This window comes from Furipterus horrens, unplaced genomic scaffold, assembly GCF_987537825.1.
Source record: "Furipterus horrens unplaced genomic scaffold, mFurHor1.1.pri manual_scaffold_2, whole genome shotgun sequence".
Lineage (NCBI taxonomy): Eukaryota > Metazoa > Chordata > Mammalia > Chiroptera > Furipteridae > Furipterus > Furipterus horrens.
The window spans coordinates 216,991,430-217,008,547 of record NW_028327172.1 but is presented as its reverse complement, the minus strand read 5'-3'; the positions used below and the strand labels follow the sequence as shown (position 1 = coordinate 217,008,547).

At 48.5% G+C, this 17,118-nt stretch overlaps 1 protein-coding gene across 6 annotated transcripts in view; it reads left to right on the top strand.

Annotated features, from left to right (window-relative positions):
- The window catches only part of ADD1 (adducin 1), a 79,784-nt gene that overhangs the window by 41,240 nt on the left and 21,426 nt on the right, over positions 1 to 17,118 (top strand). For all 6 annotated transcript variants that reach the window (XM_090267152.1, XM_090267151.1, XM_090267150.1 and 3 more), the window contains 2 exons: positions 4,170 to 4,332; positions 10,575 to 10,726. In XM_090267152.1, the coding sequence (XP_090123278.1) occupies positions 4,170 to 4,332; positions 10,575 to 10,726 (315 nt within the window). The remainder of the gene's footprint in view (positions 1 to 4,169; positions 4,333 to 10,574; positions 10,727 to 17,118) is intronic.

Below are 17,118 nucleotides of genomic sequence, written 5' to 3'. Positions count from 1 at the left end.
CACTGCTTCCTCCACAGTACCTAGCTTGGGGCAGGGCATGGGGCAGGCCGAGCAGTACTTGGCTTACTAGTCGGTCAGCAGTTTGAATGACACTCACACCCAGCCAAGGGTCTTCTGTTTGCATTTCTAGGTGAAGGAGTGCCGTCTTTTTACTTTCTTGTGTGGACGCAGCTGCATTTGTCTCGTTTGCCGATCCGTTCTTACTTTATTTCCTTATGTTTTAGAGGCCTTGGCAGTTAGTCATTGAATTTATAAATAATGTTTATCTTTTATGTGCTGCTCAAGGGACTGGCCTCTGACTCTAGATTTACTTGTCGGGTGCTACTATAATTTACAGATTACTGAGGTGTAACGTACCATAGAGTGCACAGATCTTCAGTGGACAGCTCGATGCATTTTGATGTATGTGTGAGGCCTGTGTGAGCACCAGATCGCGTCTCAGGCTTTGCTCTCTGGCTGCAGGAGATACCCAGCGCAGGGCAGGAGCAGTGCCGGAGCCGTGGGGGACAAGCTGTGACTCCCTGGGGCAGGACAGGCCCGGGGGAGGAAGGGCGAATCTGACCCCTGGGGGAGCTGGCAGCTGTGCAGGGGCCAAGGGGAGGAGCATCGGGTTGAGGGAGGGGCTCAGGTGCATTCCTGGGCAGGGGTGAGCCTGGCGCGCTCCCGTGTGCTGGAGTGCAGGAGGGACTCGGGTGGAGAGGAGGAGGGAGCAGGCCCCGGAGGCTCAGCTCAGGACTTCGCTTGGCATTCAGGCCACCACCGAGTCACTGGGGGCTGCCGACGGGAAGGGCACGGTGGAGGTTTTGCAGAACGCGTTCTGGGTTCGGTACAGAGAGAGCGTCCTGTGGCGCCGGGGGAAAGCCGTCCTCCGAGCAAGAGATGATGGTGGCTGGGGTCAGGGTGCCGCCATAACGGTGGGGAGGTAGACTCCTGGAGCTTTAGTTGGGCTGTGGGATAAGTAGGAGGGAGGGATGAGAGGAAGAAAGAATCGGGACATCTAGACTTTTGGCTTGAGCAGTTTTCTATGTAAAAGCAACAAGAAACCGAGTACAACTCACTAGGGGCAGAGAGAAGGGGTTCAGCTTTGAGCACTTAGCAGGAGTCAGGCACCGTGTCAGGTGCTGGGGACTCAGGGTCGTCAGGCCCCTCCCCAGTGACCCGTCGGAATCAGCGTGGACCCTGCATCAGTGCAGAGACCGATGAAGCTGGGCCTCCTTCTCAGGGGTGCCCCTGCAGTGGGTGTCTTGGTTGTAGGAAGGAGCGGGAAGGCCCGCCCGCGGGCCCGGGTGCGGCTCGTCGGGGAGCCGCGAGGGGACCCGGTTGTTCTCGGTGACTTAGCCTGTGGGGTCCCGCGCTGAGAGTGGGCCCGGGGAGCTGCGCAGGAGCTGTGAGGAGAAGGCGCGGAGCGGTCGGGAGCGTGGGTGAGGAGAGTGGGGAACGGTCGCAGGGTCAGTGGTCCCGAGGGGATGGTGAGCCGGCCTGGCCCGGCCTGGCGTCTCTCCTCCAGCCGCCTCGGCAGCGTAAGGAGGGCTGAGGAGTTGAATCGAGCCGGGGCCGGGGTGTTGCCAGATGCAGCAGCAGAGAGCAGGGTTGAGGCCGCGGTGAGGGAATGGCTCTAGTGCTCGCCCAGGGTCTGAGCTGGTGCGGGAGGTCCGGGCGCAGGGAAGGTGAGGGGCACTGTACGGTTCGGGGTCTCAGCGGGGCTGAAGGAGGTGTGAGCTGGGTGCCGGGAGGGGCGCTTGGGAGAGCATGTGCTTGGCTCTGAGGGCAAAGGGGGGCACAGTTAGTTATAGGGGTGGGCAGGCCCAGGGCGGCCCGTGGGAATGGGGGGCCGCGGGGAGCTGAAGGCCGGGGCGCTGCAGGAGAACAGTTAGGGAGCTGAGGGGTGACCTGTGGGTATTCACCCCCAGGCGTTAGGACTAAGGAAGCGTGCAAGGTCAGAGGCTGGGGACAGCCGGCTGCAACCAGGCTCCGGGGTCCAGACGAGTGGCTCCAGGCCCTCCCTGGTCCCTGCTGCGCTCAGCTCCTGCCTGCACATCAGGGCACCTGGGGCGCTGTGGGCACAGTGTGCGTGCGTGCGTGGGCTGCGCTCACTAGGCCTTCCGTTCCTGGAGAGCAGGGAGCGTCTTTCCTCTGCTGGGCGTGCATGTGTGTTGAGTGACAGTGCCGTGAAGTGCGCGGAGTGCACGTAGGAGTGTGTGTGGAATTGAGCTTCCCCTAGATTTGTGTGTGGATTTGACAGCCATGGAAAGAGATGGATTTTCCAGATTGAGGGCCCACGAGGACGAGGGCCTGTAGAATGCAGCTCTGCAGCCCCTGTGCCCAGTGCGCTCTGAGGTCTGTAGGGGCCGTCGGTCTCTGCGCCTCTGTTCGCAGCTCTGCCTGTCTGTGCCCATGCGTGTGCGTCGCCATCACCGCTGTGGGTTGACTTTGTTTCTTCCTTGCAGTCGAAGCCCCCGTTAGCTTTTCCCTCCCTCCCTAACTGCCGCAGAATGTGCTGTGTGACACTGTGTGACATGTGTGGTGGTGTAACTGGGGAGGCCCTAGTCAGGGGACTCCTCTCCTTGGTTCTTGCCTTGCCCGCGAGAGAAGAATTCAGGCGAGAGACAAACGTGTATGATGGAATGAGATGGGCGAGTTTATTTATGAAATGCCCCCAAGCACGGAGCTGCAGGCAGACCCCGGCCAGCCTGAGGGCCCCACGTATAGGGGAGGTACAGCTGTTCGTAAGCGTGTTCTATACCCTCAAGTACCTGGCTACAGGCACACACTCAGCTGATCTGGGTGCGCGACTCTTGAGGTTCAGGGCTTACATACTTTAGTCAGTTTCTAGGTTCCCCCTCCTCCTCCCCTTCTAGGCCTCGGGATCTATACACCGCTTCCAAGGCTTTCTTTCCAGCTAGTGGAGACGGACAGAGAACCTCAAGGGCGCCCCTCTTCCTGTGCTGTCTTAGTTTTGCTTGTGATGTTCGAAGGCCTGGCAAGGGCTCAGGACTGCTGACTCAGCAGGTGAGACCTGTACCCTTTCGTTCCCGTCTCCTGTTCTCAGTTCTTTATTAGATGGTGCTGGGCAGGGGCCCTGCTTCATTTCCCGTCGGGCCGCTCAGTCCCGCTGCTCCCTAACCCTAGGTCGGGGCTCCTGGCTCCTGACATTCCTTGATGCCACTGAATTAACACCACTGCATTTGCTTCTGCTGTGTCCCTCCAGTGACAGGTCTGCTCAGTCTGTCCCTTGGCAATCTTCTCAGCTCCAGCAGCAATAAACCAGAAATAAGTTTATTATAAAACCGTCCATAAGTCCAGGGGGTGCTTATGTTCAGATCTGGATAGTCAGTGAACTCGCACTTTCACACGGAATGTTATAGTTGAAGGAGATGTGCAGAGTGTTTTAATACAGTTTTGAGAAACTATAAATTATGTGTGTAATTTCACTGGTGACTATATTAAAACTGCCACTGACCCAGCTTGCCCTTCCTGCCTGTATTAGGGTTACTGATAAAGGGTGCATGTTTCAAGGTTTCTTTTTCAACTTTAAATAATTTCAAAAAGTGTATTGTGAAGAAAATACTAAGAAGTACAAAGTAGAATATGAAAATTACTGGTAATTCTATCACTGAGAATTATAATGAACATTTTGATGTATTACTTTTAGTCTTTTCTGTATTTACATACGTATTTGCTCTTATAAAAACTGGTTGTGTTGCTTTATAACCTTTCTAACTCAAGTGTATGTGAAGACCACATTTACGACAGTTAATATTTTTGACCTTCGTGTTGGATGTGTGCATCAGACCCCGTCATCCGGTGGGTCTGTGTGCCTGTCAGTCGTCCGCCGTCTCGGACAAGGGCTGTCACTGCGCTCCCTTGGCAGCTCCGCTGGGAGCGCGGCCCTGCGAGTCAGGGTTGCGCACGCCCCTGATTACTGCTTTAGAAAGGGGTGCTAGGAATAGAATTCCTGGGCAGAGTTTTAAGCTTTTATGTTGTTAAAAAATTACTTTCTAGAAAAAATGCACCAATTTCTGTTTCAAGTATTGATGTGGGGGCCTTTCGTTCGCCTTCCTAGGGCTGGATGGGAGCAAGGGGACACGCAGTCTGTGTGACAGTCCCCCGTGCCTTCTCAGGGGGCAGAACCCAATGGTGTCTCACTGTTTGAATTTGCCTTTGCTTAGGCTTTCTGTGAGGAGCTCGAGTCAATGATACAGGAGCAGTTCAAGAAGGGCAAGCACCCCACCGGCCTCCTGGCGCTGCAGCAGATTGCAGACTTCATGACCACGACCGTTCCCAACGTCTACCCGGCGGCCCCACAGGGAGGGCTGGCGGCCCTGAACATGAGTGAGTAGCCCCGACTGCGTGCTGTCACCCCCACGAGGACTTGCCGGCGTCTTCTCGGGCGACAGCCATGTGATGTGGAGTGGGGGCTTTTGAAGATTAATGTGCTCTAGTTGTAGTAAAATGTAAGGCTGCAAGCCTGCAAGTGTCTTGAACGTAGAGGGCTCGTTTCTTGTGAGCCCGTGAGACTTCTCAGGCAGGCGCCTTCTTCACGTGGCTGCCCAGCCCCTGTGTGAGTTAGACTGGGAGTGACGCTGTGGGGCGGCGCGCCGATTCTGCCTGAACTCGTGTCAGCGAGCCCCCCCCCCCCCCCACGTCTCGCTGCAGCTCGTGGGTGAGGGAGGCACGGGGAGACTCTGCCAGAAGCCAGAGGGCAGGCGTTGGGTGGCTGTGCAGCGGGAGGCCCGGGGCCTCGGCTGCGTGGCTTCCCGTGTGCCGAGCCCGCGCTCGAGCTCGGGTGGTTCCGGCTGGGCAGGCGGCTCCGGAGTGAGCAGCACCGGGCGCTGGCGCGCGCGCCCTCCTGGCATCGGGGTTCTGCCCGACCGCCCCCCGGCACTTCAGACGCTGGCCGACATCTGTCAGAGGGCTGGCTCGTGAGTGTCTAGGCATTTAATTTACTAGCTCAGACCTCCGTCCTGAAGTCAGACGGTAGTCAGCAGGTTTTCATGTTTCCCAGGGATTCTTGTTGGAGTCCAGTAACATCTCCTAGGAGTTAAATGATAAAAGAATAATGTAAAATATTTACTTGTCTTCTAATCAGAGGTAACATTTTATTTCAGTAATTACATACCAAAAATGGAGGAAAGAAATTAATTAGTTTTAATTGTATCTATAGTTTGTTTTTAAAAAATAAACATTTAAAAACATTTTAACCTTCGTTGTAAAGTAGGACATGTATAGAGGGCATAGAGCAAATGATACGTAGCGCCTGCATGGTTTTAAGGTGAGCACCTTTGTAACTGCCCCCTGGGAAGAAGAGAGATTTGTCAGTCGCTTGCCCTACTCGCTGTCGCCCTCCTAAGAGGACCCGCCATCGTGACTGGTCTCGTAGTCACTGCCTTGCTGGCCTGTGTGGTGTCATCACCCACAGGGTCATCCCGAACGTTGTGGGTTAGTTATGTTCCGACTGTCTTGTAGGTCGGTTTAAAACTTCAAGTGACACCCCCCATCTCTCTTTTCTTTCTCCTTATACTTTAAAGAAAACAGGTTCTTGACCTATTGGGTTTGCTGTAGCCATCTCCATGGTGCTGCTGACATCTTCTTTTGTCTTCTGTATTACAGTAAAATCGGGAGTTGATCAGGAGCATGGCCACATCTAGATTCAGTTTTGGGGGGAGCTCTACTCCATAGGAGGTGCTGTGTTCTATCAGCGGGCACACAGGTCCGGTGGTTTCTTTGTGTGGTGTTAGCAGCCGTGGGGGTTCAGTGCCTACATCCACTAACTGAGTAAAGGTTTCCAAGGTGGTGATATTTTAACTCCTTCATTTCTTCTTCCATATTTATTAGCTAGACTATCTCTCTAAAGAGGAACTTCCCTGGGAAAGAGGCTGTGGCTGGAAAGGTGGCTACTCCCTGCCCACACGTCTGGGGAAGCTGTGCCAAACCCTTTGCCAGATGACCTGCTTCTGGGTTTGTACGTAGCAGAGCGTTTCCTCCTTGAGATCTGTGGGAAGTCAGCCCTTGATTCACACGGATGGAAAGGAACTTCCCCTCAGCTCTTCTCGGTTACCCAGTGGTACGGTTTGTGTATAGGAAAGGGGACCTTCTTTAAAATAAAAGGTTGGCTTTCTGTCATCTTTCTAAAGTGAACTACTATCATCATCATTATTATTATTATTTTGAACTCAGGATTAAACATATTTCATGTGTTTTAAAAGATTGGAGTTCTTGCCCTGGCTGGTGTGGCTCAGTGGGTTGAGGGCAGGGTTCCATTCCGGGTCAGGGCACAGGCCTGGGTTGTGGGCCAGGTCCCCAGTTGGGGGCGTGTGAGAGGCATCTGATCTGTTTCTCTCCCTGTCTTTCTCCTTCCCTTTCCCTCTCTCTAAAAGTAAATAAATGCAATCTTGAAAAGATTGTGGTTCTCTTTTTTTGATGTTCAGATTGCCCCATCTTTGATCTGTGGGAGCGCCTGCAGGTTGACTCCTGAGCCTCGCAGGCTGACAGCTTCCAAACCATCTCCCGTGACGCGAGGCGTTCCCGGCCCCTCCTGCGTGCTCTCTGCCCCAGATCTGCAGCCTGCCTTTTCTCCGGGAACCCTTGATTCCTTCTGTTGGCGTGGCATGCTAGTGCAGGTGCTAGGATGCTCCGTGCTACTGCTTAGCCGTGCTCCCTACGTCTTCCTAGTGGCCGGAACTGGGAGATGTGTATCACCCCGTGAGTTATATGCTATCCTAGTATATTGGAATTCTAAGTATTCCCGTTAAAATTCCGTTCTGAGGGGTTTTCATTTAACCTCTTCTCTAACGCCGCTGCTCCTTTCTTCCACGGGAAGCAGGTTCTCGAGGACAGCATGACTGACAGCACTGGGACATCGCGTGATCAGCCATTTGCTTTCTCCCACAGATCAAATGCAGTACCAGTAGTATGCCAGCAATATGTTCTCTCCATGTTCTAGAAGTCATGTCCTCTTTTGTCAGCACGTAACTATTACGTGTGATCTCCCCCTGACAACGTCCATTAGTGTTGTAATTAATAACCTGATTCTATAATGAATACACATCTAATGCCCCCGCGCCCTTCCCCCTGGTCCTTGTATCAGGCCCCCCTAGCCAGTTTGGTTTCTGAAGTCCCTTCTTCAGTCGGCTTCTCAGAACACATTTGGCTGGTGCACACCGCCGCCTCTCTGCGTCAGTGTGAGTTTCGTTTGGGTGTGAAATTCATGGCTCACAGTTTCCTGTTTTCTGTATCTTAAATACATGATGCATTTTATTCTGGCTCAAAACATTGCTATTAAAATGTGAAGACGCCTTTCCGTAAAAGTGACTTGGTCTCTTTTCCTGGGCACGTGTACAGTTTTTTGTTTTTTTTTTAGAGCCCAGCAAGTTTACCAGAGTGTGGCTTAGTGTTGGTTGCTCTGGGTGAGTTTTGCCAGATGATGGGCCCTTGTAAATCTCATTTGGTTTAGCAGTATTTTCCTGAATTGGTATTTGGTATTTATTCTGTTACCTTAATTTTGTTTTTCAGGGTTTCCTGTTATGTGCATGTTGGGTTTTCTTGGTCTTTAGTATTTATTTAAAAAATTATTTCTTATTTATGCCTAATTCCTTTTATGCGATAGCTCTCATTTCTGAATTTTCCTCATTATAGTAAATGCTGTTTTTCTCTTTCAGTATTAATGCTTTTCTCTACCTTGTTATGAAATTAGAGGTTATTGTTTTCATCTGTTTTGTGGACATGTCTTTTTGTGTGCTTTCGTTATCTGTGGGAATGTGATTCTGCCCTCTTTTCTTATATAGTTTTTATATGGTATGAGAATGATATTTTTCCATTCGTTTTTACATGAAATTGGTTTTCCTTGAGGAGTCTGGTTCGGGAAGGGGTTTCTAACGTCATGGCTCTAGAGCTCCCTCTTTTGTTTTTGTGAAGAGCTGAAAAGGTGGTGGCTGATTTAATGATACAGGGATCTGTTCCCTTTCATGCTTTTATCTGGACCATCTTTCCTTTTCTTCTCTTTTCCTTTCCTGATAGCCCGTGGTGCTCAGTTCGGGTTCTGATTTCGAAAATCTCTTAGTGTGAGACTTTTCCCTTAAAGACAATTTTGGATGGTTAGTTTGGGTTAAAGTGGGCGGAACTCCTGGGTTCAGCTGCCCTTCAGAACCTAGCCCTTTGGGCTCCCAGTGGGGTCCTGTCGGCTCTTTGGGGAGTTCCAGGTTTGGCAGGTGGTCCGGGCTAACACCATGCGCTCTGTCTGTGACAGCCCTGCCCCCCGTGTCTTCAGTTTCCTGGGCTCCCCTTGTTACCTAGTGTGCTGTGGAAACCATCCTCGTTTGGGCTTTGCTGCTCCATCCAGTTGCTGTGTTTTTTTGTGTGGGGTTGACATAAAGATTTAAGAAGATTCTAAAACTATACTGCCACTACCACCATCTTCTGAAAAGTCTTCTAAAAAACAATTAAAAAAATTAAAGATATAAAATAGATTAATATATGCTGATCTATACTTTTCTGTACGCTTCAGATACTTCACAAATAAAAGACTGGGATCAAATCTGATAACGCATGACAAGAATAATTTTGTCATGACCAAGTAAGGTCAAGCAGTCAAATACTTTTTTTTCGTTCTTTCTGATATGTATGTTTTGTTATTTCCCCCCTTTTTCTTGCTTTATTGCATTGGTTAGGATCCCCTGTGCAGTGTCAGTAGGAGTGCAAGTGTATACGTCTTACAATTGTTCCTGACCTTAGAAAAACATTCAGGCCCTGGCTGGTGTGCCTCAGTGGGTTGAGTGCCAGCCTGTAAACCGAAATGTCACCGGGTTGATTCCTAGTCAGGGCACAGGCCTGGGTTGCAGGCTGGGTCCCCACCCAGTTTTGGGGGTGCACGAGAGGCCGATGATTGATGTATCTCTTGTGCATCGATGTTTCTCTCCCTTTCTTTCTACCTGCCCCCTGTATAAAAATAAATAAAATATATTTAAAAAAAGAAAAACATTAGTCTTTTATCATTATGTGTGTTTGTAGATGTTTCTTATCAAGATGAAGATGTTTCCTTCTATTCTTAATTTGCTGAGAGCTTTTATCCTGAATGGATGTTGAATTTTATGAAATGCTTGTTCTGCATCTATTAAAATGACTCCATGGTCTTTTCTCTGTAGTTTGATATGGTGAATTACATCAAGTGGATTTTGAATGCCAAGCTCACCTTGCGTTCCTGAGATAAACCCTCTCAGTCATATACGTTCTTTTTTTCATGTGTTGCTGGATTATTTGCTGAACTTTTGTTACGTATTTTGTAGTCTGTGTTTATAATAGATATTGGTCTGTTTCTTGTGATGTCATGTAATGCGACGTCTTTGTGTGCTTTTGGTCTTGGGGTAATGCTGGGCCTGGTGGAATCAGCCGGAAAGTGTTCTGGAAGAGTCTGTAGAACTGGTGTTAATCTTCCTTAAATGTGTGATAGAATTCACAGCGAAGTCATGTGGGCCTGGAAACAAGGCTGCTCAGGATATCTGTTTATTATGGAGTGAGCTTTGGTAGCTTGTGTCTTTTAGGGAATTTGTCTGTTTTATCTAAGTCAGCAAATCTGCTGGCATACTTGTTCTTATTGTCCCTTTATTACCCTTATGATGTCTGAAAGATAGGTAGTGATGTCCTCTGTCCGCTTCTCCAGACTGGTAATTTGTATCATGGCTGTGTTTTGTTGGTGAGTCTAGAGATGTATTTTATTTTGTTTTATTTTCATTATTTTATTTCATTTTTAATCTCAAAATTAAATATTTTCTCTATTATTTTTCTGTTTGATATCTGCTTTTATTTTTATTATTCCTTTTTAAAATTTTGAATTTAATTTGCTGTCTAGTTTCATAAAATAGAAACCTAGGTCTTTTTTTAAAAAACCTGTTTTCTTATCTAATAAATCAATGTTTAATTAACACTGTAAATTTACTTCTAAGTTTTGCTTTATTGCATCGCACAAATTTTACTACCTTTTTTTTTTTTTTATTGTGTTGGGCCTTTTTTTCTTTTTCTTTTATCTTTTCTAGAACTCATGATCTTTAGTTCTGGGGAATTTTCTTGAGTTATTTCAGTGACAATATTCTCCTCTGTTTCCTCCATTCTCTCTTTCTGGCATGCATATTAGTCAAAGATCTTGTTAAACACTTCGTTTTCTTCCTTCCTTCCTTCCTTCCTTTCTTTCTTTTCTTTTTTTTTTTACATGTTCTATCTTTTTGCCTTTGTGCTTTGTTTCGGGTAAATTCTCCCACTTGATTTTTCTGACTTCTGCCTCATGTTTTTAATTTCCAAGAGCTCATTTTTTTTTTTCTCTTTGTTCCTTCTTTATGGCATCCTCTTTTTGTTTCTGAAGTGTGATAGAATCTCTTACCTCCTTAGGTATTAGTGATCTTTACTACCTTTTTATTTCAACTGAATTGTAATGTGAGGGAGTTGGTCTTCATGAGATAGTCTTGGAGTTTTCGAGACTCACTTTATGGTGTGGTATGAAAGAGTACTATCTCAGAACTGTTTTTCTTTGATTTACGTTTGGTAGGAAATATGACATCTTTGAGTTTTGTTCTTCTCTGTTTCAGGCCTTGGCATGGTGACACCTGTGAATGACCTGAGAGGGTCTGACTCGATCGCCTATGACAAAGGGGAGAAGCTGCTGCGCTGTAAGCTGGCAGCACTGTACAGGCTGGCGGACCTCTTCGGGTGGTCTCAGCTCATCTACAACCACATCACGGTGAGTGCCGGGTGGGGCTGTCCCTGGGGGGTGAACGGGGCAGTCTGTTCAGGAGAAGCAGGAAGCCACAGGGCCGAAAGAAATCTTGGGATAGCTTCCCTCTGAGTCCTGGCTGCAGAGTGCGATGATCTGAGACCGAGCCGCTTTGAGTTAACAGTTATGAGAACAGCAGCTCTTTAAAACTTCCTTCTCGCATGCTGGCTCGATAAATGCATGTTTACTGAAACATAGGCGGTCCTTAAAATCTTTTCATGACTGAAAACCTAAGAATGAAGTTGTTTGCTTTCCTTCTATCTCTTATTTTACTTCTTTGGTTACTAGTTTTAGCCATTTTTCAACATTATCAGGACCTGTATTCAATTTGTTATTGCAGTAAATATTTACTGGACGTTAGCTGTAAATATTTACCGTCTGTGCCCAGCATAGCATTGTTCTAATTCTGGGCTTACGTCAGTGGACGAGAGAAGCCCCGCCTCTGTGGCTCTTCCCTTCTGCAGTCCGTCAGCCCACAGTCCCTCCCTGTCCGGGGACGGTCCTGGCGCAGCATTTCAGGAACACTCTTTGCCAACACCGTCCTCTTCCCTCCTGGGCCTGAGCAGCCAGACCCCCCTGCAGAGAGCCTCCCCTCGCTGCCAGTGGCCTTCTTAGATTCGCGACCCGCTCTCCAGGGGACCCACCACACTGCCTGGCAGCTGTGGGACATCTCTCGCTCAGGAACCCTGCTGTCCCTCCTCTGTTTGAAGTTCCCGACCTTCTCTCAGCGAGTGACCACGTTGTGTCACAGAGAGAATGGGCGCTCCTTACTGATGTTTGAGCCCATGCCCCTGACACCCCCAGCTACAGCGTCCTGACTCCGTCAGACTCAGCTTCCCGCCTGGAAACCCCTTCCTGCTCTTCAATGCCTGAGGCGCCCTCTGCATCCTCAGGGCGCTGTCTTTCTTTTTGTTCTTTGCTCTTCTGTGGAGATGGTCTCTTTGAATTGCCGCCTTTGACTTTTAAACTTGTTCTAGTCTTTGTTTTTTTAATCTCTCTTATTGGATATTTTTAATTATTAAAGTTATGCCTGCTTATAGTAACAAGTGTCCCTTACACAGATGTCCAAAGAAGAAGTCATAATCCTGCCAGTACTTTCATGTCCTCTGAGGCCATCAGGGTTAGTGGCCATGTAGATTGTTCCACCCTTTTGTCTGTACCCAACATACACACGGAGGTGTTTCTCACACGTGGACTCGGCCCGTGGTGCTTATTAGTTCAGCCCCATTCTGGACCCTCAGGGATGCTTAGCCTCCAAGGCGGTGGTCTGGGGCCCACCTTTGTGCCCTGTGCCCTGTGCTGCGGGGGCAGGATCTGGGTCTCTGCCAGAGATAGATACCGAGTTACCTCCCCTCCGTCTTTTCTCCATGTTGCCGCCAAAGTGAGCTCTTCAAGATGCAGACCTGACTCAGCCGTGTCGACTCTGTCATGCTTGTAGAGTGTCAGCCCGCCCAGCACACCCGCATCACCGCCCTGTGGCCGTGACTCAGCCACACTGTGCACTTACGTTTGGCATCCGTGTCTGCCCTCGGTCTGCGTCAGCTTCCTGACGGGAGGCCCTGCTGTGTCCTCCGCTGTGTGTCCCCAGGACCAGGACCGGTGCTGGGCACAGAGTAGGCGCACCAAGCTCTCAGGTGACGCCTGAGTGAGATGCCCAGCCTTGGCCACTGTGGTTCAGTCGGAGCGCTGTGCTGTAAACCGAAGGGTCGCAGGTCCCATTCCCGATTGGGGTGCGGGCAGGAGGTACCCGATCGGTGTTTCTCACTTCCTGTCTCCTTTCCTCTTCCTCTCTGGGATCAAAAATAAAAAAGTTAAGCATTTAAAGATTTTTAAAACATATTTAGAGAGAAGAGAAGGGAGGAGGGAAGAAAGAAAGAAACATCGATGTGAGAGAGCTACATCGATTGGTTCCCTCTCACAGCACCCCCAGCTGGGGACCTGGCCCAAAACCCGGGCCTGTGCCCTGACCGGGAATCAATTGGCGACCTTTCGGTTTCCAGGCCGGTACTCAGTTTGCTAAGCCACACCAGGCAGGACAGAACAACAAAGTATGTTTTAAAAATTGTTGAACAGGCGCTCCATGGTGCCTTGTGACGCTTGAGCAGGGGGCGCAGTTAGCCCTCCACAGCCTCCAGCTGCGTGAGAAAGGCTGGCGTCTGGGGCTCGTTGTCCTTGGCAGGTGCTCTGTGTGGACATTTAATGTGAAGTCGTTGCCCAGAAGTTAGTTCCATGAAAACGTTACAGCTGTGACAGGAATGGAAGCTTAGGCCTCAGTAATGTCGTCACATTCTCTGGAAGTTTTAAAATGCTGTTTACCACTGGTCCTATTATGAGTGCTATTTAAATAAGTTTGAATTACTTAAATGGCTTGTTGTTGTTTTTACCCCTTTTAGTTATTTAGGGCTTGGCCAAGTTAAAACCGTAGTTAAGTGCTTACTCTTCTGTTAAGTGATCTGTCCGGGACATAATACTGAGGAAAAAAGAAATTCAAGTTACTAAAATATTTCCTTTATTTTGTGAACTACAGAATCTTTGAGAAGGAAAATTTTTGTTTCTTAATTACTTATGGAATCCATTTTTTGTTTTATGATGGAGGTGTTATCATGTAGGCCACAGAAAAGAACTGTTAACAGTATTTATCAGTGTCCCCAGGAGTGTGAACAGGTGAACAGGTTGTGGTGCCCTTTCTGTGAAAGAGGACCCCGGGGCTCTCTGCCGGGGGGCTTCACACATGCTGACAGGTGTCAGAGGGTGGGGGAGGATCGTCTGAATTAGGTCCCTGTTCTAAGATTGCACTGGATTGAGAGAAGCTTCGGGGGTTGTCAAAAGACAGGGTGGCCCCATCAGCACATGGGGTGAGCCTCCTCTCTTGGTGGCACCTGGTTGATGGCGGGGTTTTCCCCAAATGCCTCTGAGTGTCTGGAGCCCACCTTTGGGACCAGTGCACTGTGCTTCTGGGATGTGGGGGTATCTGCCAGAGGCAATGATTTTCAGTGAGCGACCTTAGATGTGTGACATTAGAATTTGCTTCCTGTACACCGAGGAGGGGCGTTTGTCATGTGGGAAGACAAGCGGGGAAGCAGGCACTTAGTTCATCATGGACTAGAAAACTGACTAAAGTGTCCTCGTTTTTCACGTCACATTTGTAGTGAGCACTTTCTCTTTGCTCAGACTCAGGAAGTCTTATATGTTAACGTTTTTCCTCTCAAATATGTAGATCTGTTCAGTCACTCTTAGAAATAATGTTAGGGAGATAAGTGAAAGAAGAAAACATGACATACAGAAACAAATCGGAACAACTACGATAGCATAATCAATCAATCATGGCATACAAATATATTTATTATAGCCTTATCTATAATAATGACAAATTTTTTATTATTTTCCCAGCAGTAGATGGGAAATGGCTCAGTTATTCAACATCAATTTGAGGGAATGTTTATAATACATTAAAGACCATGTGAAAAATGATTATTAGGAAACAGAAAATATAAAATGTACAGTTTATAGCTGGATGAATTGTGTGTGTGTGTGTGTGTTTGTGTGTAGATATATATATTATATCTACACACAAAGAAAAAAAAAGTGACCGTAAATGGTTGTGTGGTATTTTCTTAATGTGGAACCTGATAGTATGCTTCTAAAATTTATATGGAAGAAAAAGGCCAAGAATAGCTATGATATGCCTGAAGAACTAGGTAAGGAGATTTTTTTCCTTATCAAATGTCAGACTTATAAGTGATGGTGATTAAAATAGTATGCTTTGGGCAGAACAAGGGACAAGCAAACCAATGGGACGGCACGGAGCCCGGACCCGGGACTGCGAGCAGCAGCGCCGCAGTCAGCGGGGGCGGGGGGGGCTGGCGCTGTTGCACTGAAGCGTCAGAACTGAACGAAGACCTGTGCACCCCTGTGTTCACTCTGAGTGTGTGCTGTATGCACTCGCAAGGCAGCTCCAGTGAACCAAGGGTTAAGTGTGAAAGTAACACTTTTAAGAACTTTAGGGTTAGTATGGGTGAGAATTATTGGTCCTTTTTAACCTCTGACTTAAGGAACGATGAGACGGCCTGTCATAAGGGATGGATAAACGACGACATTAAAATGAACCAATGTCTCATTAAGGGACATCACAGAGAAAATGAAAATAAAAGCTACAGCCCTGGACAGTTCTACTTTACAAATAGCCAGCAAAGGTATCTAGAACAGGTGAAGACCTGTCGGTGAGAAAAAGACTGCCCAGTACAATATGGAGCAAAGGACAAGAGAGGAATTTCACAGAAGGAGAAATCAGAGTGGCTCATAAAAATATGAAAAGTTGCGTAACTCATTAGGAACCGGGAAATAAATTAAAACCGCAGCTTTTGATTTTTGAAAAAGACGGTTGCAGAGGCACAGACCCAACACATCCTGTTGGTGGGAGCGCATATGTGAGCGGGCCCGTTGGAAGATACATCGATGTCACCTCCTACTTTGTCGCTGGCGAAACTTGCACACGCAACACGTACACTAGGGGACAGGCATGAGAGTGTTCCTAGCATTGTTCGTTTGTTTGTTTATTGTTTATTTATTGAGGTAACATTGGTTAGTAAATTATTTTTATTTTTGTTATTTATTATTTATTTTCAGAGCAAGGGGAAGGGAGGGAGAAAGGAAGAGAAACGTCACTGTGTGGCTGCCTCTCGTGCGCCCCCAGCCGGGGACCTGGCCCACAGCCCAGGCCTGTGCCCTGCCTGGGAATCAAATCGGCGACCCTTTAGCTCACAGGCCGGCCCTCAGTCCACTGAGCCACATGAGCCAGGGTCATTGTTTTATTGTTGTTCTATTACAGTTGTCCCAGTTTCCCCCACTTTGCCCTCCTCTGCCCATCCCACTCCCTGCTCCCGCAGTCCATTCCCGCACTGTTGTTCATGTCCATGGGCCCTTCATACATGTTCCTTGTCTAGGCCCGTCCCCATCTTTCCACTATTATTCCCCCCCCCTCTCCCCTCTGGTCACTGTCAGTCTGTCCTATGCTTCCATGCCTGTGGTTCTATTTTGTTCATTAGATTCCTCTTATAAGTGAGATCATGTGGTATTTGTCCTTCACCTCCTGGCTTATTTCACTTAGTGTAGTTCTCTCCAGTTCCATCCATGCCATCGCAAAGGCAGGAGTTCCTTCTTTCTTTCTGCTGCATAGTATTCCATTGTGTAAATGCACCACAGTTTTTAACCCACTCATTTACTGATGGCCACATGAAAATGGGTCAGTGACAGCCATGAGTGTCGTGACCTGGAGGAGCCTCACACGTCAGGGCGCCAGCTCAACAGTCTGACGAGAAACTGTCCAGAGGACATGAAAAGACAGGTCTCTACAGAGAACACACAGATGACCAGCAGACATATGAAAAGGTGCTCTGTGCCACTGATCACCAGAGAAATGCAAAACCACCTCCCACCTGTCAGGATGGCGACCATCAGTAAATCAGCGATCAGCAAGTGCTGGCAAGGACGCAGAGACAAGGGGGCCCTTGTGCACTCTTGCTGGGGGGCAGCCGCTGGGGAAAGCAGTATGGAGGTCCCTCAAAACACTAAAAATAAAACTACCTTATGATCCAGCAATTCCACGCATTTATCCAAAGAAAACAAAAACACTAATCTGAAAAGATGTAGGTACTCCTGCGCTCACTGTGATGTCATTTACAATAACGAAGACAGGAAGCGGTGCCCGTGCCCAGAGGGGTGTGACTCAGCCCTGGGAGGGGTGGGCGGCTCTGGAGGGTGGGCGCTGACTGACGTGCAGCAGGCAGAGAGGGGCAAGTGCTGTGGGTTTCCCTTACGTGGGATCTAAAAGAGTAACCATAGCAAGTCAGCAAACCGCACCAAGCAAAAACAGACTCAGCGCCAGATCTAAGGGGTGGTTTCCCGGGGCTGTGGGTGGGAGGATGGACAGAAAGGGGAGGGGTGCATGCAGTAATAGGATGAGTTTGCATGGCGACAGGTGGTCACTAGGAGAGGTGGGGTGATCGCATTGTAAGGCATAAGAACCCCAGCACTATACTGCACACCGGAAACTAACATAACGAACACTATACCCCAGCTGTACTTAAGGACAAGAAATAAAACATTGAAAAAGTCACTGCAAAATGCATACGGTATGATTCTAACGATATGAAGTCCCTAAACATAAACATTAAACTGTATTGCTTGTGGGTGAACAGGTTAAAGGTAGAACGATAAAGAAAAGAAAGAATAATGCTGACAGTCCAGGGCCGCGGCTCACCCTGGGCCGTGGAGAAGAGGAGCGGGGCTTCAGGGACACCAGACCTCTGTTTCTGAAGCTGGTTGAAGGGCTCGTGGGTGTGTGCTTTCTTAGACTTAAA